This window comes from Charadrius vociferus, unplaced genomic scaffold, assembly GCF_000708025.1.
Source record: "Charadrius vociferus isolate BGI_N301 unplaced genomic scaffold, ASM70802v2 scaffold52, whole genome shotgun sequence".
Classification (NCBI taxonomy): Eukaryota; Metazoa; Chordata; class Aves; order Charadriiformes; family Charadriidae; genus Charadrius; species Charadrius vociferus.
The window spans coordinates 2,147,802-2,175,497 of record NW_009647572.1 but is presented as its reverse complement, the minus strand read 5'-3'; the positions used below and the strand labels follow the sequence as shown (position 1 = coordinate 2,175,497).

The 27,696-nt window shown below is 37.1% G+C and overlaps 1 protein-coding gene across 1 annotated transcript in view; it reads left to right on the top strand.

The window, feature by feature from the left end:
* Window positions 1–27,696, top strand: part of TMEM117 (transmembrane protein 117) — a 212,923-nt gene that overhangs the window by 134,262 nt on the left and 50,965 nt on the right. Inside the window, exon 4 of the mRNA XM_009880846.1 lies at window positions 4,790–4,887. Within this exon, the coding sequence (XP_009879148.1) occupies window positions 4,790–4,887 (98 nt within the window). The remainder of the gene's footprint in view (window positions 1–4,789; window positions 4,888–27,696) is intronic.

Here is a 27,696-nt window from a genome sequence, read left to right as displayed (position 1 = left end):
CACTATGGCACCCTTACAATTTCTGGTAACTTTTAGAATTGATGATACTCATGCAATTACATTCTTCAGTTGCAGGACTGAAAATAATGTTTCACGTGTAAAGAGTTGGAGGAGAGTGGAAAAGTGCTACTTAAGACTATTTAAAGGCTGAGTTTCAAATTAAATTAATTTCATAATTAATTAATTATGAAGAGGTTTATGATTTAAAATATGAGATTTTGAAATTGTGAAATGATAAATATAGAAAAAATAGCACTTACAATACTTGAGTCATGTAGACAGTGGTAGATACAGGTATTTTACCAAATGCAGACTTATTGAGGCTACTCCATTTTCCAGCAGTAGCACCATGATGTCTTGTCCTCCTGGCTGAGCAGTTGCATATGAAAACTTCTTTACTGACATAAGGTGTTGGAGTCCTACTGTCCGTTAAACCTTTCACTGCTTATTACTGTATCAAAATAATAAAAAATATTTCACCATTTGGTTTTTATTTCTTGTGGGTCTTGGCTGCTTCTACATTCTGTTGGATTCTGGAGGGCTGCTCTTACCCTGTTTTGATGATTTATCCAAGTGTGAAAAAAGCAATGACAATCCTCCATTGAGGGTTGATCTCCACTTAATGAATGTTACAGCGTGGAATACATCTTGTCACAGGGAGCTTGTCCAGAGTCCATTTCTCTTTCAAGCTACAGTTTCTGGAGTTGCTTATGTGGAGAAGTGCTACTATGAAACTATTTTATGTACTTTTATACTTCTAGTTTTCTAAAATGCAATTTGGCAGATGAAAAGGCTTGGCCAGGAGCTCATGCCACATTAGTTTTCCAGGAATGATCAGTTTGTGCTTTGAAGATGACAGGGTAGTTCCTGTTAGTGAAGAATTTGGAAGATACTTTGAAGGCATGACCAAAGTATTAGGCCATTTTCTTCCTTTTTTTAAAGAAAGTTTCACTTGCAATTAGCTTATTAACAGAAAAGGTACTTATCCTTACCTGAAACTCCGGCTGCAGATGTCGCCTCTACTGGGAAGGATCCTGTGATGGACGACGTAGTTAGCATCATTGGACATGTCTGTCTAGGGAGGAGACATCTAAAGTAGGCACAGAGCAATATAATCCTGTGCAATACACTCAAAGAGCAACTACATGGAAGGAGTAAATGACCCATAAGGTGTCTTACTGCTCCACTTAGTATATCTCAGGTATCTTAGGTATCTTACTGTTTTGTTGGGTTTTTTTAAAGTTTTTTATGATTTCACTTTCTGCACTTGTCTATGTAAGTTACTCGCTCTGAATATGACTTTAAATACCAGGTTCTTTCTTCTATGTGATATATCATTTTTCAAATTATTTTAGTATGTCATATCAAAAGGAAAAATTTAATTTTCTGTAACAAAAAATGGGAATCATAATATTTTGCTTTTAATTTAATGATAGCAATATTCCTTTTTAAAATATCATAAGTTATATGTTATAGTTAATGTGAAGTAAATAATATAAATAGTTAATAAAGTCATATTTTTATACGGCAAAGTGAAATTTAAGATTCCATAATATATACAAGGCATACTAATTTTTAATGAAAATATTTTGCTGTGGCACTTGTGTAACTTAAAAAGTCAAACAATGTGTATTATGCAGTTCTTGGTTCTGCACTTTAATACAGCGTAACCATTTCTCTCATGAGATACTAAATAAAATGAAAGAGTATACAGTCATTAAATGTAGGGGCCATTCCTTTCTGAATGGAAGCAGTGGAATTAATTGATTAAAGTATATTGCATCTCAGTTCAAGAAAAAAATACATTACTTAATTACATTGTAAGTGGCTTTCCCTATTTTATCTTGATTATGTAAGGTGCATGCATACAGAGAATTACTGACGTGATCAATTATGTTTTATTCCTGAGTATCAGCAGTGTTTTCAAATATAGTCCAGTAAGAGAAAGAAATGTTTGCTGGCCAGCAATTGCATTGTGAAATACAAAGAGAGAAAAAAATGCACACCCGTGCATTTCTTTATACTAAGTTTTGCAAATTCAATTAAAATTTGCATTTTTTTCTTTTTCTAAAAACATCATTCTAACAGCAGCAATGAGTTTTTGATGTTCCTATCTTAAACTTATTTGCACTGACAGTGTTGAGTGCTTTTCTCCTGTGAGCCGTTTTCTACAGTGACTGTCCTTGACCAAACCAGAAAATGAATTTGATTTCTCTAATGCAAAAGGTAATTGGATTTCTCTTTATGGAATGCATCCCTTTAATGACTGTCTCTGCTTCAGCCAATTTAGCTGCAACCGACCTGACATTGATCTGGTGATATGACTTTAAATAAATGCCAAAGCTGGGAGATGAAAGACCAACTGTCTGATATCGGAAAGAACATCTCCTGCCTTGTCTTGCCATTTTCCTCAGAAAATGTCTTCTTCTTGAATGTCATTCTTATGAAACATACTACTCTAATAATTGGTCATAGAGCAGCAGATTGCATCCTTCTACCAAATATAATAAGTATTTTCCAGGAAGTGTCTGGAGAAAATATTTTGAAAATTTAGTAAAACCTCTCGGAATATCTGTTCTTCCTTGCTGTCGTGGTTTCAATTGGGGTAGAGTTAACTTTTTTATTAACACCTGATGTAGTGCTATGTTTTGGATTTGGGATGAGGAATTCTTTTGACAGCACACTGGTTTTTTTAGTTGTTGCTAAGCTCTCAAAGCCTTTTCTGCTCCTCACACCGCCCCACCAGTGAGCAGGCTGGGAGGGCACAAGAAGTGGGGAGGGGACACAGCCAGGACAGCTGACCCTGACTCACCAAAGGTCTATTCCATACCATGTGATGTCATGCTCACCATATAAAGCTGGGGAAGAAGAAGGAAGGGGATGGGAATGGGATGGGATGGGATGGGATGGGACGGGACGGGACGGGATGGGATATTTGGAGTTATGGTATTTGTCTTCCCAAGTAACTGTTTTGTGTGATGGATCCCTGCTTTCCTGGAGGTGGCTTAACACCTGCTTGCTCATGGGGAAGCAGTGAATGAATTCCTTGTTTTGCTTTCCTTGCATGAGCAGCTTTTGCTTTACCTATTAAACAGTCTTTATCTCAACCTACGATTTTTTTCTCTTTTACTCTTCTGATTCTCTTCCCTATCCAAAGTAGGGGGAGTGAGTGAGTGGCTGCGTGGTTCTGGCTGCTGGCTGACGTTAAACCATGACACTTGCAAATACTCATTACCATGTAGACTCTTTCTAAGAGAAAAAGGTGTTAATGACATAGTGGATTAAATCTTTACAGAGATGTTGTTCAGCACTAAATATTTATCAAAATATTTAGACAATTGAGATCTTATAAAAAAGTATCACAGCATGCTGATCTGAGAAGAGATTTACCTACATAGAACAATTATTAAAGATGGTATTTTGGGGTATAATCTGTTCTTTCTTCAGGCTACTCTTAATGGAATCATAAAATCCTATAATGTGTTTTTCTGTTTATTTAACATAATCATTATCCTTTGCACCCAGCCCTTCAGGCTAATATGCTGATCACTTTTAACCCCAAATGGACTTAGAACCAAAATTTAGAAGTTGAATGTAGTTTGTATGTAGTTTTAATTTAATCATGGGCCATGTGTTCTTTTTGATAAACACCGTTAATGCCATTGACTGAAAGTGGTAGCTCACACTCTGGATGGTAAACTAGATTTTTAAAACCCTGTATATCAAAATAAATACAGTGCAAATTAAAAATAAGAAATCTTGATTTCAGTTTGAAGTTATTTCCTTCAAAAATCTTAAGAGTTATTTTCAGATGAATCAAAACAATTCGTAATTTTCTAATGTGTACTGATACCAATGACAGATAGTACGAAATTATTTTACTTTTCTGTATTTTGAAGTAGGTGCTGACACCTATTTCCTTTATCTGTTCAATTATTTCTTAAGCTTTAGTTATGGGTAGGTTTTCCATTCTTCTGTATCTTTTGCGGAACAGAATTTATGAATTTACTGTAATGTAACTTTCTGTGCTTTTTAGTACAGTTAATGTGAAGTAAATAGATATGAAAACACAGCTTCCCAAAGGTGGAAGTGCCTGAGGGGTATTCACCTCCCTCATTTAGCTGAAAGTAATTTATAATACTTTTGTGTACCACCCAGAAGTAGTGCACGCATATGAGTCTCTGGACAGAGAAACAGATGGTCTCTTTAGATGGGAATTATGAAAATGAGAATAAATATTTCATACTTTTTAAATTTTGTGCAAGTTTTAAGGGATTTTTGTGTCTGTGGTCCCAAGTGTGCTTTTCTTACTGATACCAGGAAGCGAGAGGAGATTATAAATGGCATATAGTGCTTAATTCATAGGCTTGCACTCCCTGGCTGCAGTTCTGATTTCAAGAGTGGAAATTCTGCTGATGCTGCTCTCAGGGAAGAGAGTCTCCTCTCCCAGGATGGACTGGAAAGCTTTGTAGCCATGGGGGAACGTAGCTTATGCACTCTAGGTTGCTGTAACTTTTAGACTAGTTCCTCTTCTTATCTTTGGGTCTCCACAGGTTTCCTTGTTTCTCAAGGAGTTATGTGCACTTGTAGGGACAGAATATATAGGCCGATAGACTTTATCTTGATTGCAAGTAACACTAGAGACACTATTTTTCTACTGCCTAACTATCAAAATTATCAGAACTGAAGCAGGTGTGTCATACATAAAAGAAAGTGTTCATAAAGTCCGTGTTAGTACTTTCTTTTGTGACAGCAGTTTAACGGTGTATTATTTCTTCTTTCCCTGTAGGTCACTGATATGATGCTTCAGGACAAACCCTACCCAGACTGGGGAAAGTCTGCCAGAGCTTTCTGGAAGAAAGGAAACATTAGGATCATTTTATTCTGGTAGGAAAATAGTAAAATCAAATTATTTTTAAGCAACCTTTTATAGAACATCCAAAAACATGTCTTCTAATTGTCTGAGGCAGGAAGAGATATAAACAGAATATAGGGTTGGAAAAAAACGAAACTTGGTGTCACAAAAAATTAAACATTACAAAAGCTGTACATGAGTGAACAATTCCTAATGAAAATAGTTGATTTTAAAATATAATTTTAAAATTGATTTATACTGTTTCTTTTATTATATCTTTGATCCTGCTTATAACTGAGTTGCAAAATTTTTGCTATATGTAATAATATTTAGCTGTCCCGTTATCAGTCCTTGTAATTAAGATAAGTGGATATGTTAGTGTCCTGTTGTGACCTTGAAATTAATTACAGTACTTCTTCAAATTAGCACATGAATGGGTTTTCAGATGGCGAGTCAGCCTCAGATTATTAAGAAAAATATGTAAAAATCAATGGGAAAAATTACAAGAGGTAAGTGTTTATCTGACCCCAAACATAGCCTCTTGCAGGTAAACTGTAACTGTTTAAACAGAAAACAAATTGTGACAGGAAAAATGGAAGATGGAAAATGTATAGTCTAAGAGGCAGACTGAAGACCTTACAGATGAAGATGAAAGAAGCTAAGTATTTTTTCAAGTACATCAGAAGCAGAAACCTCATGAAAATACCAGTAGACCTGCAGTTTTTTAAGGAGTAGATTTAGAGGAATTGTTGCAGAGAAGTTGAAAGATTTATTTACGTGGATTCTGCTACAGAAAAAGCAATGAAATGTCTATACTTTTAAAGTAGTAAAAATGATACATTATGCTAAAGTGAGACCATTAAAGTAAATAATAAAAGAAATTTAAAGACTAAAAAGAAAGCAGAATCAGATGGGTGATTGGCTACAGATAAGGTTTATAAGGAATTGAAGGAGCTGAGCTGATGCAAATTTTATTAGCCCTTAATTGCCTATTGAAAAACTGAATGTTAAAATTAGGCTATTGTTTTAATTTTGTTGCTTTGTTTCCAACAAACTAGAATTACCCTACTGGCCTGTATGTCTGAGTTCAGTATTAGCTAAATGGATTGAATGCATCATCAATAATAGAATTATGAGCAAAACTCTAGATTAAATTTTGCTAAAAGAAGCCAGGGCAGCTTTGCTAAAAGAAAACCTTCTCTGATCTGTTAGAACTCTTTGAACATGTCATCAAAATAATGGATGAGGAGGAAATGCTTGATCTAATTTATTTGGACTTTCAAAAGGCTTTTGGCAAAGTTCTTTACTGAAGGCAATTAAGAAAACTAGTAAGCCCCATGGAGTGTGCTGAACATTTAGGAATCATCTCAGAAATGTTCAAAAGAAAGGTATAAATAAAATAATAATTTTCTGCTACATTGATAAGGCAGAGGAGTCCCGTTATTTAATGTGAGAAGTAGTATTCATTATTTGTATACACCATATATATTAGTGACATGACAGAATTTAAAGATGAAGTGAATAATTTCACAAATGTTAGCATGGAAGAGGGATCTTAGAAAGCTAGATGAAAAAAATAACATGATTGAAAAGGTTGAGTTTTGGAGTGGAGTGGGTGGACGCTTAAACAGCTCGTTGTCATCATTGTGGGATGTGCAGAGGAAGATTCTGTCTCAGTGTGCTGGGGTGGGCAAAAACGTAAAGCAGATGAATTAAAAAATGCTTAAATTGGTAGCAAGTGGACTAGCAATGATTACAATGTCATTTGGGTAACTCAGCGAAAAGCTTAGTCTAGAACATCATTGATTTTTTTGCCCTTGTCTGAAGAATAGCCTTGTCTGAAAGACTGGAGAGGAGATTAATTAAGAGTCAAGAAAAAACTTAATTACACAAAAAGACTGGAAGAATGGAAAAAAGGGTTAAAAGCAAGGTGACATGACGGAGATCTCAATTTTATGTGCCGGACAGGGAGAACAATACAACACTATTAAAAGTACTTAAATGTCTTTGTGAGAGGAGTTTTGACTTCTCGCAGTCTGAAATGTTATAAATTCATATTTTCTTTCAAATAATATTTGCATTAACAAATCCTACTAAAATTTTAAAATGGAGATAAAGTAATAAATGATGGTTCTTTTCATGCATGATTCTCATACTAAAGAATAGCCTTAATGGGGATTTCAAAACCTAAAGGGTGACATAAATGCTTTTATTTTTAGCTTTAAGCAGTGAAATAAAATATCCCTGGGCAACAGTCTCCATTCTGTAGAGACATTATTTAGATAGTGCACGTTAGACATCGGTAAAAGTAGACTCTTTTTTTCCCTGATAAGTAGGAAAAATAGAGGGGGAAGTTAAAGTATTGATAATTTTATGTATGACAATGTGGGTTAGTTGTATTTCATTTCTTGTTGCTTAAGCAGTGTGATGTGAGCAGCCTCATTTCTGAAATGTCCTAAATGAATCATCCTCAATAGTATGTCCTACACAGATACTGGTATGCCAAAATCCATTTATTCAGGACATTTCCTAGTGGCATACCTGTTTCGCAGAGATAGTGTAATACAGTGCACTATATTTTAATTATTCCAAATACTAGATATGTGATGCAGAGTTTAAAATGGTTGATGAAACAAAAATTTTAGAAACACACTGGACTTGTTTTTCTATTACCATCATTTTTATTTTCAGGTTTACTTTGTAAAATAAGAAAACATCTATAAATGTACCAAAGACAGATGGATTGTCATGGGGATGAAGGCACCATCCACTTGTTCATAACAGTTGATCATGTGACCGCTTTGTGTTTCTCACTTGGAAATGTTTTCAGCTCTCCAATGCAACTAATTAGGAAAGGTTTTGATTTAGCTTATCATCTCCTGTTTTAAATCGTTCCCTGGAAGCATTGTCAACAACTGGTTGTTGGTTGCTCCTGAGGATTCTGGCTGCCTTTCGAATGTCTTCACAAGATAATACTTCCACAAACAGCTCAGCTAGCTCAAAAATGACCATTTGCAATTTATTTTTGTCTAGCCCATGACTTAGGAGTTCATTGAAGTGCTTTCTACTGTTTTTTATGGTGGTAGGTTGGGGTTCTTTTGATAGAAAGGTCTCCATTTTGGTCATTTGCAGCTCTGCTAAATGGCTACATCCACCATCCTGAGGCCCCTTTGTATGACACTGTTACAGTCTGTGTTGTATTGCGTAGGGATACAATGCAAATACAAGCACGCTTTCTTACAGAATTAAGAAAGCATATCGTCTAGATGGCTTTTAGAAAGCAATGACGTATCTGGAACCCCGGTGGAATTACTGGGATGGTGCAGACGTGTTTGTAGATTACAGAAGAAAGATACCCACAGGGATTTAAATGTCTGCACCATCTGGCAGTCGGATGAGGCTGTGGTAGAGGGACAACCATCTCCAGTGCTCTGTGGTTACTGTCACTATTATGAAGTTACAAGCGTGAATGGAAATAGAGTAATTTATATTTTTGGCTGTGTTGATAATTTGGCTGTTTTAGGAGAGACAAATTATATATGACATGAGAGGATTGGCATTCAAAAGAAGCAACAAGAAAGAAAAGGTTGTTAAATTAAGCCAAATAAAGATCTTGGGCAAGACTGACAACAAGCCAATAGCAGTAGCTAGTGATAAGTTAAATAAATAGGACAGTATAGAACAGTAGTTATTTTTAATATCGTATATTAGAGGAAGCAGAGAGAGAAGTACAATGTGAGAAGACTGGTTATTTTGCAAATAGCTTTTTCTTCCCCTGGAACACTGAGTAAGTCCAACCTATTATAAATATAAGGATTTTTTTATAAGGAAACCACTTGTTAAGACAGAAAAAAAAGACGAATAAATGCATTAAAAATGAACTACAAGTGGAAGAGAATAATGTTAAGACAATTCATGAAAAATGACTTAAAACAAATTTAGTAAATGGTTATGGGATTTCTGTTTTTATGGTATTTATAGTATTTTTCCAAGTGAACAAACCTGTGCAATATTGAGCTTTCTAGATGGTACCTCGAGGTTTGCTGAGAGCATTATGCTCTTACACATCTGCGCAGGAGCGGGCTCGCACAAGCAGTACGTACAGGTGGCACTGCAAAAGGAACTGCATACTACACAGTATATGCTCGGGTTATGTATTCGTCGCCCATATTAACATACAGGTCTCTGCCACCAAGGCCTGTGGTTAACCTCTGCCCACTTTGTGCCTGAAATGACTATTTCCTCATTATAATGTCTTCCACAGTGGCCCACCTCATCCTGTGAAGAATCAAGCGTAATAGTTAGAATAAAATCACCAGGACATGTCTGGGCTGTGCATGTGGTTTGGTTAATAGAGGCAAGACCCAAATACTCTGTCTTGACTAACTGTTCCAATAATAATTGTCCTAAAAACTTTCCTAATGGGGGGAGGGGGGGATTATAATGAGCAAGACATAAAGATTTCTTCATGTGAACTTTTAGCAATAGGGAAAAAGAGAACACCAAGAAAAAGAAACGAGATCACTGGAAGAGAGGAAAATGGCCGCTGAGGTCTGTGTAACTAGGGAAGAGAAAATTGGTATTCAAAGGTAGATTATCAAAATGGGGATGTTTAGAGATAACACTGGGTTGTGCAGCTGAATATTGATTGCAGGCAGGGGGACAGAATAATATATACAAGCTGAACGTTTGAATATGCAAGTAGCAGACTGGAATCCATTTCCGTGCTGTCCCTGGCTAGACATTCATTGTACGTGTACACAATGATCAGTCTTCATTGGCACAATAATGTGTCTTTGACATGGGACTCTTGTCTGAAATAATACAAAGCACATACCAACATGGAGAAGAAGTAAAGTAATATGAAGAATCGTAAATTTGTGATTCCCTATGTTTGCTGTGTTTGACTTTGCAAACTAAATAATCTTTTAGTATGTATTTCCATAAGTTCTCTTTAGCTTGCTTTAATAAAGCAAACTACACATGCTCAGAAATGTATGTTAGTAATCACAGTAGTTGGAGTCAGCGAGTTAGTAATACAGGTTTAAAAGCTTTTATTCAAATTAATTGTTCAGAATTGCTACAGAGTACTAATTCATGTACATATGTTATATTTATAGAGGATTGTGTTAAGCATGGGTCCATGTAGAATTCTTAATTGGACAATATTTTGTACCCTGGAAGTAGAGGAAGCTTCCTTTAGAGCTACATAGCCATGTCTCCCACACCGAAATAAACCACAGTTTCTTTAAGAGGTTTTCTATTATGCACCTATTTGAGTGTTTGGTTTGATAAGTTATATTTCCATATTCTATGCTTTCATAGTCAAAATGATAAATGCATACTGGACAACTGTGCTCTTTTCACATATATGAATGTAGTTCACACTTTTTTTTTTAAAAGACACCTTCTTAAAACATCCATTCTTTTCATTATAGGCTGCACTGAGAAAAACTAATCAGACATTATAGCTTTGTCAACCTAAATTATATATTAAGCCAAACAAAATGAACCTTTCATTAAGTTTGAGTAAAGGTTTTTGTCACGCAGTCCCACAAATACAACGGCATGAAACAAGAAGTTAATTATATATAATATACATGCATATAGATGGACATATATTATTCTCCCTATTCTGGAGAAGATTTATACTGGGTAATCTAACTACTAATCTGGGCAGACATTGTTAGATATATTCTGAGACGATAAAACTGCCCATGAATAGTAATTGTTTCATGTAGTCTGGCAGTCAAGAAGTAACACGTGATTACCATTTGTCAAGAGATGACGGAAATGTTTTTGATAGCATTTATTTAATATCTGTGCTGGGTATTATTGGTAAAATATGCTGTAAGATTACAATTAATTAACACAAAAAAATGTAGAAAGTAAATCATCGTAATCCATACCACTGGACTTTCTTTCATATAAATGCTAGTTGTTTAAGGTTTCTACCTATTTTTAGGTTTCATTTAACCATCCAATACTATATTATCTGAAAATATTGTATTAACTAAAATATTCATACAAAAGTTTTTTTTTCAAACCTAAGTTTGATCCTGTACAAACTCTGTGGTTTGTGTCCTAAGGAATATATTTCCATTTTGACCGCAAAGTGCTTTTACACTCTCTAGTATGGAAAAGTAACGGTGGTCAAGTCTCACCGGAATGGCTCAAGCTTGACAACCACATGAGTCGGACACATTTTTGGGGTCTCATTCTCTGATGCCTTCCCCCCCACTCTGTGCATGAACACCACAGTGTCAGTAACTCAGGGTTCTCCCATCAATCTGCTCTCCCCAACAAGCACTTTTTCTCAGCTGGAAACATTACTCAGTCCTCTTCTAAGATGCTTCTGCCTCCCCACTGATTTCCAGTACAGGTGGTAACTCCAGTCCCTGGCAGAACACATCTGGGAAGTGCAGTCAGTCCATGGGCCACAGGGAGCATGTTATTCAAGGACTAGTAATGCACTGCAAGAGAGGTGGATGCTTAGCATGACATTACTTATATATGATCAGAGAGAACATATCCATATGTGAGGGAGTGCGTGTGAAAGTCTCCCCATCTGTCTCACCTATCAAGGAAGAAATTCTTATCTTGCCTATGCCAGTCTATATTTGGAAAGACTGTATCATGCATTTCCCCCACTCTATTTGTGATAGGAAGAGTGGTGAGACAAATCATTCTTCATCCCACTTTTCTTCTCAGAAGGAAAAGCGTTCGAGGGAGACAAAATCAAGCTTTGGGAGCTTTGAGATCTCAGATTTTAAAAATACACTATTATTGTGAGATCACTTTAGCGTGAAGATTAGGTTTGTTATTTGTATTGCTCACGTTACATAAAATGGTCCCATCCTATTTATTTTTTCTGATGGAGACTCCTACAGATCAAACAAAAGCATATGCTGTTTCTTACGTGGCCTGGCAGAGAAGAGAGTGACTGTATCCTGGCAGCTTTCCTCTCACACGCGTAGACATCCACAGCCACACGCACAACCACACACTCGAGGCAGCAATAGAGTGGAGGGAGGGAGGGAGCTCCTAACACCCCTGCACAAACACCAGTCCCCTGGGGCGTTCTGGTGTGGAAGCATTTCATGTCCTGGGTGGTAAAAAAATATTCATAAAGCAATCTGACTGAAAGATGGTGATATTGAAGAGAGGAAGGGGTCATCCATTAGCTATAGCGGGGTTCAGGATCGGGCCCATAGACTTGAGTTTCACCTTTGATTTGGCTTTAAATTCTTTGAACTTCTGTAGTACATATGTATTTTACAGCATATCTTTTCAGTTCCTCAGCCTGTTTAAGCTTTTTGAGTTATATTTGGTATCTACTTGCAATTCAATAGCTGATAGCCTGTTAGAAAAAAGAGGCTGGTTTTATTCCTACATAATTGCTAGATCCCTAAGTATAGCCCCCATAATTGGACAGATATGGCAACCCATCTTCACCTCTTTTAAAAAGTACATTTTATTCTACCCTTGTTAGTGAGCAAGAGATATATCACGAACAGTTACTAAAAATATTTTATCCAATGTGTAGCTTTAATAAAACTTCTTAAAGTGCAATGTCTGCAATGTTTCAGTAATAACAGTCCTTCCAAATGAAAATACTTTCACAAAATCACCTTCTATGCCAAAAACTGGAAAGCTCAAATTCTTAGACAAAAATTTTCCGTAGCAGGTTTCAAAAGTTCTTTTCTTTGAAACGGGCAGCTGCAGTCCTCAGTTCGGGCACAGGGCCAGCATAGAAGGGATGTTGCAGCATGTCCTCTTTTAGCACCTTCTCTCTGCTTTCCACTGAGGTTTTGCTGAGTAGGAGACACCTCTGCCTCCACGCAGGCCCTGTGGAACATTTTCCAGGAGAAGAGCAGAATCACTGATGTGGTCGCTTGTTTTGTCAGTTTTGCCCTTTTTCTGCTTAAGTGCTTTCCCTTCCTTCCTCTTCCACAGTATAAATCCATTTGTTGTTAGCAAAAACATCTTTTTCTATCTTTAGCATTTACAGCTAGCCTAGGCCTCAATCTAGGTCCACTCTAAAGGTAGGATGAGTATAGCTGTCAGTTAATATGCATTATTTGATCATGTAGGCAGAAAAAGATGCTGAAAGTCAAATTTTAACAATATATAATCAGTTAATTGTGACAGCCACCCCAAGACAGAAGTTCCAAGTATTGCAATTAGGTCAGCCTGCACACTGTGGACTGTTACTCGTACAGCAGAAGGATATTTCAGAATATCAAGGTAGAAATTCACTGTCTTGCATCCTTACTTCAGTGTGCAGAGGCCTGGCAAAATCATAGCCCAAGACTTGGTCAGTTCAACTCGAACTCAGGTCTCTTTGGGGAAGCTTTAAAGAATCCATCACACAAAGACGTGCTGCATGGAGAAGATGCTGCCTCAGCCAGTGGTTTTGTGCAAGACATGCACTCTGAAAGCCCACAGAGTTCAATGGAGATCAGAAAATGAGTGCTTAAGCTGCTCGTGCTCTCAGCCAGAATTCACAGACTTTGCCATGGCTGGTTTCCAAAAATCAATTCAGTTTTGTAAAATAAATGTGATGATTAAAGCAATTAAATTATTTCCCTTCCTGGAATGCTGGAGTACTTTTTAAAAATTATATTTCTCCATAATGGCATGTTTAAATTTGTGCCTTAGAATTTGCTGATATACTTAGCCGTATTCCTGACTCATCATCTTTCTCATATTCCCATATTTCCCATAAATATTGAGTATTTACACATTCTGGACTGGAAAGGCAATAGGAATACATGGAACAACAAACTTTTTTTTACCAGGGTAAAGACTGCAGAAAATGCTGATCATATCAAGTGTTCTTCGGCTTTCAGATCCATGGGAAGAAGCCATTCTGAAACCAAGCTGTTCCCAGTGAAAATCAGTTTGGAAACTATCCGGTTTTAGGTTCTGTGGATTTCATGTGTAACTGGAAGGACTAACACAGCGAAACTGGTCCACTGATGTTAACAGGTTTGTTTAACGGAGAACACTCTCACTGGGGACACATTGGGTGAAGTTATGTCTTCCACTGGTTTCAGGAGGATATAGCAATTGTCATCCATTGAGCACATAATTTAAAAAGTTTTATTCCTCTTGATGTTCTGATAGTCCTTGATGACATGACTTCTGCAGTGTCCTGAGCATCAGCAGAATTTTGCAAATAGAATTTAATAAAACTCTCTCCACTGCGTCAACCCATTCCAGTGGTGCAAGCAGGCAGACGAACAGCAATAGACTAATGGTGGTTCCAGTGAAATCACAGCTGGAGGTCCAAAGTGCTGCACAGGCCTAGAAAGTGGCTGTACTGATGCTGAGTTACTTTCTAACTGGTGATGCTTTAAAAGAAGGAAAAAAATAGCTTGCTACATTCAAATTCAGTTATTTAGGGCTAACAGAAAAATTATGAGACTCTGTCTTCTGCAATGACTGGACTTAAAGGTGGGGCGGGAAGTTATTATGTAAATGCTGCCGTACATCATCCCCTATCCCATTCTGTCCCCTTCAGATTCTTATACCCCATGGCCACTATCCGAATAGAGCCGTTTCAATAAAAAGGAAAGCTTAATTAAAACTAATGTTTCAGGATGTGTTTAACTCAACTATAAACATGATTGTACATATGATTAATAAGTCTTTGTATAAAACCTCCATTTAGATGTAAGGAACATTTCTTTTGTTTCTTACTTGCTTTTCTACTTTAAAAAAATCAGTAGGGTTGTAAAATTAAAAGAATTTGCTGACAGCTATCTTAATCAAGACATTCAACTTTAAAATATCTTTTTTAGGCTGGATAACATAATAAGAATATTGTGACTACATTTTTATTTCAAATAATTGCATGTTGTCTGTCTGTAATTGTGAAAGAAAAAGCAATGCCTAAAACAAAGGGTAGATTAAATTGTCAATAAAATCACAACAAAAGGTTGTTAACAAAAGGTGCCCTGCAGGGCTCTTGGTTTCATAATGTATGTTTTCATACATTAGCATCTTTTCTGGATTTTTTTTTTTAACAACACAAAAAAAATCATGTTAGCAGTTAAGTCCTTACAATAACAGATACCAGTTAAATTTCAAACCATGCATATTTGAGGTACTTTCTCTATCAGGAAGTTATCCTGTTGAACATAATGAATTTATCATACTGACTAATCAAAGTCAAGAGCTTCAGTAAACAGTGTGTAAACAAAGATACTATTAATACAGTACTAAACACTTTCCATCTTTTCAGATTCTTTGCCTACTGCAATGAATGATCTTTTCCTTGAAGAAAAAACCATCTTGACTGCAGTTTACTGTTGTTTTCTTTGTGTTACTGATTGTGTTGGTACATTGGGGAGCACAGTGCTGCATCTCATGCAGACAAAGAGTAAATCTTTCTGGATTTCAATGGAAAGGGAACCAGCCCTTCTTGTCTGCGATGGCTGAAGGCGTAAGGCGAAGCCTATGACAACAGTTGGAAAAAAATCTATTCAGCCTTGAGAAAGGCCCATATTTTTGAAAGCTTTGTTCCTCGTACTCTGGTTCACTGCTTTCCCATTTCTTTTTTACAAACCCTACCAGAATCCACTAGTTCTGCCATAGAGTAATTTGAATCTAATTTCATTAAGTAAAGAATATCTTACATTTGGGAAGGTAGAGGACAAAGACCAAGAAACTGTCAAAATATTACATTGAAACGGAGGAGGTTTTCACTTCAGTTTCATGACTTGCTATGGCAGTTTTGGTTTATTCAAAGATATGCTGAAAATAAAAAGTAGATATTTCTCATTTTAAAGATACTACATACAGCTTTCTCCCAGTGCTGCACAAATGTTCTCTTTGAGATTGTGTGACTGTGTTAGCTGCAGTGCAATCTCCTGGGCCTTTCTGCTTTTTCATACATTGGGAAACTGCATGATGTGTAAAATTCACAGGATATTTTTTTCTTTTTCTTTTCTTTCTTGTTCAGGTTGGTTAGTTATGTTTCGTTCAGATGGGTTGGTTTTAATTTTTATTTGAATTACTACATAATTATTGGAACTTTAAATAATGAAGTGCTCTGAAGTATCTATACTACAAACTGAAACAAATAATAAATTTATAAGGTTCAAAACAAACAGGTATTAAAAATGCCCTCATTTGGGCACTCCATTGTGCCAGCATTGTGCAGCCCAAGTGCAAGTGAGCTCTCTGCCCCGGGGAGGTTACTGTCTGGAATTCCAATTTTAAAAAAAAAAAACGTGGCACAGAGCTGTGCTAAATCCCTCATCTACAAGTGCATATTTACAGCTCACAAAAGTAGCATATCAGTAAAAAAATGGCCCTTGACACATACTCAGCTTCCAGTTATTTGCATGCTTTGACCTGACCTCATTTATTGAAATACTGAAGGCCCGTTGCACAGAAAGCATAGGTCTTGGGCAAGGAGATAAAGTGAGGCAGTGTTTTCAATGACAGTAAACAAGCTGGAAATATCTTATTTGACTTTTAAATGATAGACTGAGTTGAAAGAGTTGGAATTTAGGTGGGAAACAATCATCTTCAAATTGAATAAATTTGATATGGTGAATCCGGAGGAAGGCAGCACATGCAAAGGCAATGTCATTTTTAGTGCATTAGTTCTCAGGATGAAACTTCTTTTAAAGGCAGGCCCAGACTTCTTGTTTAAATTTCTCTGCAGTATTCTGTCTCATGAAGTCTAACATACTTGGAGCAGGTCCAGGGGAGGGCCACAAAGACGATCAGAGGGGTAGAGCACCTCTCCTATGAAGACAGGATGAGACAGTTGGGGTTTTTCAGGCTGGAGAAGAGAAGGCTCCGGGGAGACGAGGTAGCAGCCTTCCAGTACCTAAAGGGGGCCTACAGGAAAGATGGGAAGGGACTCTTTGTCAGAGAGTGTAGTGATAGGATGAGGGGTAATGGCTTTAAACTGAAAGAGGGTAGATTCAGATTAGATATGAGGAAGAAATTCTTTCCTGTGAGGGTGGTGAGGCACTGGAACAGATTGACCAGAAAAGCTGTGGAAATTCTATCCCTGGAGGTTTTCAAGGCCAGGCTGGATGGGGCTTTGAGCAACCTGGTCTAGTGGAAGGTGTCCCTGCCCATGGCAGGGGGGGTTGGAACTCGATGATCTTCAAGGTCCCTTCCAACCTAAACCATTCTATGATTCTGTACTCATGCTTCTAAACTTTATAAAGTGTAATATGAATTTAAGTGTTTCCCAGGGATTCTTCCAATGTTTGATACAAGCTTGCCTAAGGTGCATGAGCATACCTCTGTTATAAGGAAGTGTATTATGAACATGGCCATTTTTCATTCCAACTGTGATAAGATTGATTTTAGCTTTAATGTCTTAAGTACTAATGGTTTAAGACTGTCCATAGTTCTCAGGTTAACCCAGAAGCCAGCCAGTGCTTATAGACATCTTCAGGAGGGTTTCCTCAGGGTGGATTACTTGGAATTTAAACTCCCACAATCTAATCATACTTATTGTTAATAACTTGAACAGGAAAAGTTTTGGTTTGTAGTAGAATAATTTAGACTTTACAACATTATCTTGGTTGGAATAAGACCTTAAAAACATTTAGTGTTTTCCCCTTGTGTGCAGCTGAATTTGTAAAATTACCTGAACTCCTTTAGTTTTATTTGTATGCAATGTAAAAAATTTATACTTTCTCCCAAAGCAAATTAATTTACAAGATGTAAGCACAGACGAAAGCATCTGGTATGTGATAATAATATTTCAAAGAAAGATTATGTTACGTTTCAGAAAGGTGGGGTTTGTACTTAGAATTAAATTTCTGTTTCAAGTGTTGTTTAGCAGAGTTTTTCAACCCATTGTATAATTTCCACCTCTTACTACTGGAAGGGTTCCTGGGAAGCAAAATTTTGGTGTCTTCAGTTCGAAGCACCACTTTCTTCTTGTGCCACAAGATATTTCAGTGACTACAGTATATTTTGGCTGGTTTCAAGAAGCATACACTCTCTTTTAATCTATACACAACCTCAATTAGTGTTCAGGTCAGTAAGTGGGAAGACATTTATGGAATCAATCATTTTGGGTTAAGGAGTACACATACTGCAAGCATACTAATGGAATGGAAATAATGCCTGGAACATCTCCAGAACAGTCACAGTCTCAATGGAGCAATTAAATATGTATGAAGAATGTTTGCAGTGAAGTTCAAACACATCAGCCTGAGGCTTATATTTTTGGTTTAATTTATTCACAGCCTTTCTGTGTACTGGTGCTTGATGGTCCAAAAGCACTTCTGCACACTGCCTCCTGCATCGCCTATGTATCCACTGACTGACAGATACAGTGACAGTTGCTATTTTTAATCACCATCTCAGAAGCAAAGAGTAGACTCTGTAGTAGAAAAGTGCAGCATTAGTATTCAGGTTAACAGTTTTTATTCGTTAATAGATTTGACATCATTCACAGTATGGGAAGTAGTCTTCAGAATTAATTCAGGCACTGAGTATTTAGCAAAACTTCTCAGCCTGAATATGCTGGCTTTATTAGGTCTCCAAATTAGAGTATTGCATGATATGGCCTGTATTCCATATCTTCATATCACTGCTTTTATCCTTCAGGAAAGAGATGCTTGTACTATAGCTAGAGGCTGCTTTTTTATACCATCATGAATGCCAGAACTCTTAAAAAAGTTAGTGGTTATATTTCCTGATAATTATTGTTATTTGCAAAATATGCAAAAGAACACATGCTATTTTTAGGGTCGCTAATTCTTTACTCTCTCTACTCGTTTCGGTTATGAACAAAATCAAACCGTTAGGGGCTTTGTAAAGAGAGTTTGTTTCTTTTGGTGGGTCTCAGTTCTATGATTTGTCACAGATCAAAGAGCACCAGCATATTAGCTGGTTCATCTGTTATCAATTCATACACTATGAGTAAGTGAGATTGTCATATAACCAAGCTTAGAGCTATTGGCAAAGCAACTGAGCAAAGACAGCCTTTTAAAAGGATTACTGGTAATGTAATTACTTGTGGAAGATGTATGGATATCTCCAGTATGAAAACACCAGCATCTTAATATGTTCTTTAAGAAATAACATTAGCGGAATGAGAGCTTGTGTTCCAGTAATGACATATGCCACTGGTGGATAATGGCACGGTGAAGCAAAAGCATTTGTGTAAACACTGAGCTAAAGCCAGAAACATCCTTTTCTTTCTTTAGATAGTTTCAAGGCTGTTATTGAAACAAAACTTACTTCCTAGTGACACTGTAATTATTTTATTAAATGCAATGGAGTTGTGAGGCCTCAAAGGTACCAATAGATTTTCTTCTTGTCTGGAGAAAAATCCCTATTTATACCCATAGTTAAATCTATAACTGCTAATAATGTCAACAATGCTTATGAAACGTATGTGGTGTTAACATGATCCCTGTTACTGGAGATGGCAGCAATATGTCATGGGAGTTCCCCCAAATCATATCATTTTCTAGAGAGGCAGAATTAATTTAGTACCTTCAATTCAGGCATAGGATAAGCAACCTTGGTGATGTCACAAAATTAAGGAAACCTCTGTGTTTGTGAACAGTTACGGTCGAAGGCTTTTGATACCCACTTTAGCAATCAAGATGATTGACTTTTCCTAGTGAAAAAGAACATTTGCATAGGTGTATTGAAATAAGCACCTGACCTTCATCTTTTTGAAATCAATGGTAAAAGCCCAGTAGTCTTCAATGAAACTCTAATACTCTTTTAACTATTGGCAGCTTTTCTTTTTTTTTTTTCCCCAGTTAGTTGCAGGGGTCATTGTTCCCTGCAGTATTTAATAAGCTCCGTGGCATCCATGTAAACAGATTTCTGAAGCATACAATGACAGATACGTTGTTTGATTAGTTAAACCTTTAACACTTTATTTCCTCAACTTTGATAATATTTCCCCCTTGCAACTTTTGCATTTCTTTCTTCACAGTGTCGATTCATATCTGCTCACTATTCAATAAGCAAAATTCTGGTGCTGGGTACATGTTTCTTTCTGTGTTTTTTTCGTTTGGGGGGTTTTTTGTTTCCATTTCATCAAACTCCTTTTTCTGTCCATTTATTGAACTTTTCTGTTGGCTTGTTGTTTTTTTTAAATGCTTATTTTTCTAATTTTAGAATCATAGAATAGAATCATAGAATGGTTTAGGTTGTAACGGACCTTAAAGATCATCGAGTTCCAACCTCCCTGCCCTGGGCAGGGACACCTCCCACTAGACCAGGTTGCCCAAGGCCATGTCCAGCCTGGCCTTGAACACCTCCAGGGATGGGGCCTCAACAATTTTGAGTAATAATAATATTCTTAAGGATATTATGAAAGCAAATAATCTGGCTTTATGTGTGTTGGAAGAGGTTGCATGCTTACCTTGTGTAGCATGGCATTCTAAACCATAAAGTATCTTGTGACAGCAGATTATGCCTCACAATAGCAAGACCAGATTAATAAAGGAAGCTGACACTAAGATCTAGGCCTGTGTACTTAGAAAGTGATGCATATGAAAAATGCTTTACCCTTCCAGGAAGATGAGTCATAGCCAAAATAGTCATACCTGAACCATATGAATTCACTATCCTATATTTATATTTTAAACATCTAAATATATGAAAATGTCCCTTGAATTTGACCTACAAGAGATTTCTAGGGCTTGCAGTACTTCAGACCATTTAAATTAAATTCCCTGGCTATGGATTTAGGATCCTAGCTTAAGACACAAGATAAAGTTGTATCATAAGGTCTTTCCCTGGGCCATATGAAAATTTCACAAATTTTAACTATCTGTCCATCTTGTGAAGACATCTTAGTATGTTCATTTTTGTGTTTTCTGATCAGGTTCGAAATAGAGACAGTTTAAACAATTTTAGGAGACGTTAACCACTACTTTGTAACGCTATTATTCAACTTATCTCCTCAGTTTTATCATTTTTGGGTTTCAAGATCATTCATACTATTTGGATATCTGCAGTGAGGTAACTTGCTGTGGTTGAGGTAATTCCCAGCACAAGGACAAAAACAGAACTCAGAGGCAGGATTCAACTTTGGTGTCTCTCTCTGAATGGGCAGAAAGAGAAAAAAGATTCTATTATTCTATTTGCAAAGTCTGATTGTGTGGACATGGTATAGATAATGCCATCTAAGATCTGGGCTTTGGACTGTTTCAGGAACCTTTTGGCTTTATGACACAGCTGTGCTCATTAGGACATCCACTGCCTATTAGGGCTCAGTTTTATCATTCTCTTTGCAACATGGGCAAACTGGAAGAGCATTATTAAGACTCCGCTTTGGCAGCAGGTGTGACTACATTATAAAACAACCCAAAAATTAAAGAAGCATTTCAGTTTGCTACATTTTATTAAATTTTTCAGTAGTAAATGAACTAAAACGAAAACTAATGCTACTTTGAATGAAATTCATGGCAAGGTCTGAGGTGGGACAAGCTGTCAATGCAGCAGGCACATATCACCAGCACAGTATGTTAAGCAGGAGCTGAGATTTTAAGCAGTTTTCACCTGTGATAAGGTAATAGTTCATTCCAAACTTCTTGATGTCGTAAACTCTTCTATTAATATCTTTCTAAAAGAGATTTGAAGACATTTGTCCACATGGTAAGTCCAGCTAGAAACTGAATGATGCAAACTTTTTTTTTCTTAAGAAACAGGTGATCTAGACACTGTTTTTTAATTATGCCTTGTAACCAAGCACCTTCATATGTTCATTTCTTCCCATTTGAGTAAAGCAACAGAGCCTTTGCTAGTGTCATTCATTACAGAGCCACACTTCCTGTATTTAAACCAATTGGATGCAAATCTAATTCCAGAAATCTAAATAGAGTTAAAGATGTTTTGACCCAGCATTTAGATTTGTGCAAATTCAGGGAAACTATCATTTGATTGACAGAGAAATTGGTAACAGCATTAGTCAGTGAAGGCATTGTTTAGATTTATTCTGTGACACCGCATTTTCTCAAGAACTTTTGGGCTACAGAAGATCGCACACCAAATGCGGCTATGGACTTCTTTGAGGGCACCTGGCTGCACAGGAGATATTGTGGCATTCTGCAATTATTGTTCATAGCACAACTGGTGGTTACCCCAGTCCTGTATAATCCATCTCTGAAGCCACCTTTGAATGTTGAATGACACATGCATATATAAACAGTCATCTGTTACGGGATTTGTGAACACTTTTCAAACTCAAAAACCAGCTGGTCTAGTATAGTATTTCACAATATTGGAGGAGCTTTTAGTGTAAAGCTTGTTCCTCCCTAAATACAACATTAAAATAGCCTCACCACAAAGTAAAGACCTGCTTTAACTTAGTGAAGGTAGCCACTGTCTCAAATGAAATGGATTTCTTTTTTTTTTTTTGTAGATATTGGTGGGGTTATCAAGCCAGAAATCTCTGTGATAGATTGCCAGCAATGGTTGGAAAGGCCCAGGAATGTTTGTAAGTCAAATTGATCTTTCAAGGCCTCCTAGCTAGAGATGACAGTTACTTTCAAGGCACCGAGGAAAATCATAATGCCAAAAAACCCATTGAAGAACTGGGCAAATGTCAGCTCTGTACAATGACTGAATGACCTAGGAGAAAACTGAAGACTATACTAAGAAAGTTAATCCAAACGACTAAACAAAGCTTTCTGAGAGACTATATCCGGTCCCAAAAACTGTCCTCCATTTTACAGCCTTTGTGAGATGTATGCAGTTATATGCTCTGCAGAGGTCTAAAAATTTGGCTGATTCTGGTCTCTCTAGTGGTTGTTGATCAAAGCCAAGTGCATCCATCTGTTCCAAATGCTGATTTGTTTCAAAGTCTCATCAACCATACAAAGGTTCCCTGTTTTGAGAGAAAGTGAGGCACTGCAAAATACAGCCCTTCCAAAAGTATTCCTCTAGCTGCTCTCTGTAGGTGCTGGCTGGAGACTGATTGAGCAATCGCATAAGTGATGGGGAGACAGCCTGTAGGCTTTTATGCTTGTCAAACACATATGTTGAAGTGTTTCACAGGAAGAAAAGGATCACGTAGCTGTAAAACTGGAGGGGACTCAATCAGCATTGGGTAAAGTGTTTAACAGAATATTGAACACAGAATATGCATTTAACAAAATTTAGGTCAGCACAATATCTATTAAACTCAGGGTCTCTTTAGCAGTGCCTAAACTATTTTGAGCTCAGTGTAATCATGGAAGCAAAGCAAAAGTTGATCTGGCATGTGAGTGTCTGGAAAGTAAACTGAGTGATGTCTAACCTGACTTAAGTGTGGCCCCTTGTTCGGACAGCCCACCTATTCCTTGGGCAAGAGAAAGGGCTGTCCCTGACTTGTAGCCTGGCTCTGGTGAAAGAACTGCCTTCTTGGATAGGCATAAGAGGTGAAATCTTGATTATCTACTCCTTAATGCTTTCTGCAAGATGGTTATAAACCTAAAGGAGCTCCACAAGAAGAGAAGGCTGTGGGAGAAGCAACAAATATCACTGATTATACCCCTGCAGAAACGAACACTGTGCCTTTTTCCACTTGCCTGAACTCTGCAGTGTCATCCAGCACTGGGCTGTGTCCCTGTCTTCAGTCCTGCTAAGGCATCCTTATCTATTTTCATCAATCTCAGATCACCAAAACACTGTCAAATCTTGGGGCCAGAGAGGACATATTACAGGTTACAGACCACATTGAAAGTCATACAGGACTAAAGTGAGGTCAGGTGGACAGGTCAGGAGGAAGAAGCAGGTCTAAGACCGAACAGGGGAGAGACAGAAAATTACAGCAAACCAGAAGAGTACTAACTGCCGAGTAAGAAAATCAGCTAACGGCAAATGGTTGGAGAGCTGCTTTTTTTTTTAATCTACAATTACATGGCAAATTCTGAGCATCTTCACATCTGAGTCTTACTTGTTAAGACATTAGAAGTCGAAGAGACAAAGGCTGAAAAATAAAGGATGACAAGATTATTTCAGGAGGAGAGGGACCTTTGCTTACATGTTGTTGGGAATCCTGCAACAAAACTTTCTTTTTTTTTTTTTTGAGAAAACGTAAACATTTAGAAATTCATCACTTTTGATTAAACTTGCATTGAGAAATGTTTCTCATCTGTGGGAAGGAATTTCTGATCAAAACAAATGAGACACTCAGCCTCCTTAGAGTAGCCAGCGCCATGGTGATCAAATCCACATGGATGAATGTTAATCTGAGCCCCTGCACTTCTCAGCGCAGGGAGGAGGGGAAGAGGCCTCAGTCTGGGTTTACTGCATCTTTGCTGAGTTCCCTGAATATTGCTATTTCTTCCAAGATTTATCTGTTTTCTGATTTCTGTTTACTAACAAGGTGGAAAAGAGCTCAGATTAGCCTTAGGATAGAACACAGGGCTTTTTCTGAAATACTGAATAGTTTCTGTTTGAGGGGGATAACCATTTCCTGACAAGATCAAAGTTTAACCAAATATGGATCTGGGCATCTTAGTGAATTCAGCCATAACAATTCTCAAGTTCTCTTCTGCTTCTTGCTTCTCTGAAGTTCCTCATGTTCACTTATCACTGGAAAAATGACAATATTCATATTGTTGCAGAACTGAGCATATAATTATCAGAATAGCACTGTCCTTGAGCATGTATTATGGTGAGTCTTTTTATTAGCTTCTTTTTGCTCACTTTTCTTTCTAACCCTGTTCTATTCTTAGAAAGGCTAACTTTCCAGGAGATCAAACTCACAGGAATTTAGATGTGATTTTTCTTTGTCTTCTCAGAAGACATGCGTCAGCCTTATACTGGAACTGGCTCAACTTGTGGAAGAACACCATGTTAACTTTTATTTCCTGAGCAACTTTTGAGTTGGTATCAATTCTTCTTGAATCATCTGCAAAAAGTATTATACATTGCAATTACTGTAAAAGACAAGTGAAGTTTTGAGTGTTTGGATTTGTAAAGTCTTAGTTGGAGCAACAGCATCAGATGAAATTCTAAAGTCCTGTGCACAAAAAAGAAATCCCTCTGTTTTGACTGTGTAGATTTTTTTTCAGGAGGAATTGTAATACTGTTCTTTGGTTTGAGGCTAGTGCCATTGCTGTTCACGTTTTTTCTATAGGCAAATAGGATTGCTTGTTGGATGATGAGATCATGTTTCCTTCAGAAACGTCAATGACGTGTAACTTACATGCTTGGCTACTAAGATTCTTTTATCGGAGGGAAAATATCATAGGAGTATCGGATCAGAGGATAATTCAGGCTGGAATTCAGGCTCTCGGGAGGTCTCTAGTCTCTTACTCAAAGCAGGATCAGCTCTAAGCTGAGACTAGGTTCCTCAGAGCTTTATCCGGCTGGGTCTCAAAAACTTGTAAGGATGGAGACTCCACAGCCTCTTCCACTACCTGATGGGACTCACTGGAAATAGTTTTTCCTTATATCCAGTCTGAATCTCTTTTGTGTCAACATATGCATTGTCTCTTGTCCTCCTGTCATTCACTGCTGTGAAGAGGTTGGCTTCATCTTCTTGCTAACCTCCCCAGAGGAGCTGGGGGGATGCTGTTAGGGGCTTCCAAAGCCACCCTTTCTCCACTCTGATCTTGCCCAGAATCCTCACCCTTTCCTTGCAGGACAAGTGCTTCAGCCCCAAACTAGCTTGGGGATCTCCCCTTTAGTTTATTGGTTCTTTTTATGTAGGGGGCAGGGGTGAGGTGGGGAGCAAAAACTACATCTGATACTCTGGATGTGGTCTTATAAGCGCAAAGTAGAGGGAAATAATAATTTCCCTTGATCTACTGGCCATGCTCCTGTCAGTACAGCCCCGGACACTATTGGGACCTCTTTGCTGCCAGCACACATGCCCAGCTCGTGCTCAGCTTGCTGTCTACTAATCCCCTTTTCTTACTGAGGTAAGATTGATATTCTTTGGAAGGTTTTTGACATAAAAATGCATGGCTCCGGAGGCAAAATTAAAGCTTTTGGGATTATTTTTTTTTTGTGTTGGAGTTGTTTTGGAAATACATTTAATCAAAATATAATCAACTTGTTAGATGAAAGAGCCTGCATTTATTCAGAACATTTTGGAAAAAAACATGAAAGAACCGCTCAAAACAATTGTAATTATATTTTTCTTTGATAGGGGTTGCACAAATGTAATTGTAAAAGGCACGACATCTTGATGAATAAGAAGTTATATCCCATAGATACCATGTGTATGAAACCTAAAATAATGAGATATTTCTTATTCCATCAAACTACTATATAGCTAAAATATGCAGCTAATCTAGTCCAGAACATAGAAGGCTATTAAACTGTTATGATTAGCTTATTCTAAATTTGAACTGTATTTTTAAATTTTGGTTGTGAATATAATATGTTGTCTGAAAAGCTATGAGAATATAAGTGTATACTATGCAGCCCTCCCACCTACTCTTATCAAAAGCTTTGTTTAAGAGCAGCAACATGACAGCATCTGGGCAAGGACAACGGGTTCCATATATTCTACATAGATAAAATCAGACTCTGTTTTTATCCTTAGTGCCTTGTAACTCATGATCACAAAGGCAGTGGGAAATTTTATGGGTTTTGTTCTTGTTTTTTCCAAAAACTTGTAAGGATAATTTTGAGACTTTGCAACATCAAAATGCTTTGCAAAATCATTTCAGTTTTCTAACGTGTATTTTAAAAAGCAAATAAACCTGACTTTTCAGTGACATTTTTCATTTCACAGTTTCTAAAGAAAACTTTTCCATTATTTTGTTCAAAGATGAGTTTTGACAGTTCCTAAATAAAATGTGTTTGCTTTCCAATTCAAGCAAGCTTTTCATTATTTCCTCGAAAGAAATTAAAACATTGAAAACTGACTTCAGTTTTGAGATTCAGCTCTGGATTAAGGTGCCTGGTATTTACATCTTGATTATGCCTATCGACATGCCAGCTCCTTCCACAGCCGATGGAGCTCTGACCAATTCAGATGATGGTCATTCAGTTCACCTCAAGTAGCAACTTGTATTTAGTCACCTGAATAATTTTCCAAACTCCACTGGCTGAATTAAGGTGGGATTCAGGTGCCTAAACATAGGCATTGACTACGATTTGGAATGCTTTAAGGTATTGAAAAAGCGCACAGGCCTGGTAGACATGACACAGGACTCAGGGGAGACCTTCTATTGCAGCATCTGGAGGTCAACCAAGTCACTCCACAGCACCCTAAATCACACTAAACATGTATGTTTGGGCAACCAAATCTCACACCACATCTTGGTCAACTGCAGTAAGAGATTAGATATGTTAGCTGACATGTAGATTTCTACAAAAACCAACTGTGGTTAAGTTTCTGGCTGAATCTGAATTCCTTATAAAATGTTTTAATTGTACTGAACTAAACCATAAGTAAAAATACTCTGTGTTAAAAAAATTAACTATCAGTTATTCACTTGGCTGTAGCCAAAATGTAGCAGACTTCACATGTGATTTGGGAAAAAAATTGAATAATTTAAAAGAAATATGAGTCTAAAGAAAGAAGAAAACATTCAGAGTGTTGTCTATGTAGTAAAACTTTGATCAAGGCTAAAGTTTAATTAATTATGAAATAAATTATGAACACAGACAATGCTAGTAAGTGTAATAATTGGGAAATAGTGAATAAATTTATTTATTAATGAAATAATTGGTTTATTAATGAATTGATTTTTACCACCTTTCTGATTTACATGTTGTTAATTGGTTCTTACGAAAACCAATTTGTCTTAAATCAACTATCTAGAAAACAAAATAACCCAGATCACAGATAGGCTTGAAAAACGTGGTGTTAAATCCACACTTATGCTCTTTCTTGTTTCTAAAACTAGAATTTAATAACACATTTCAACTCGGGAGAA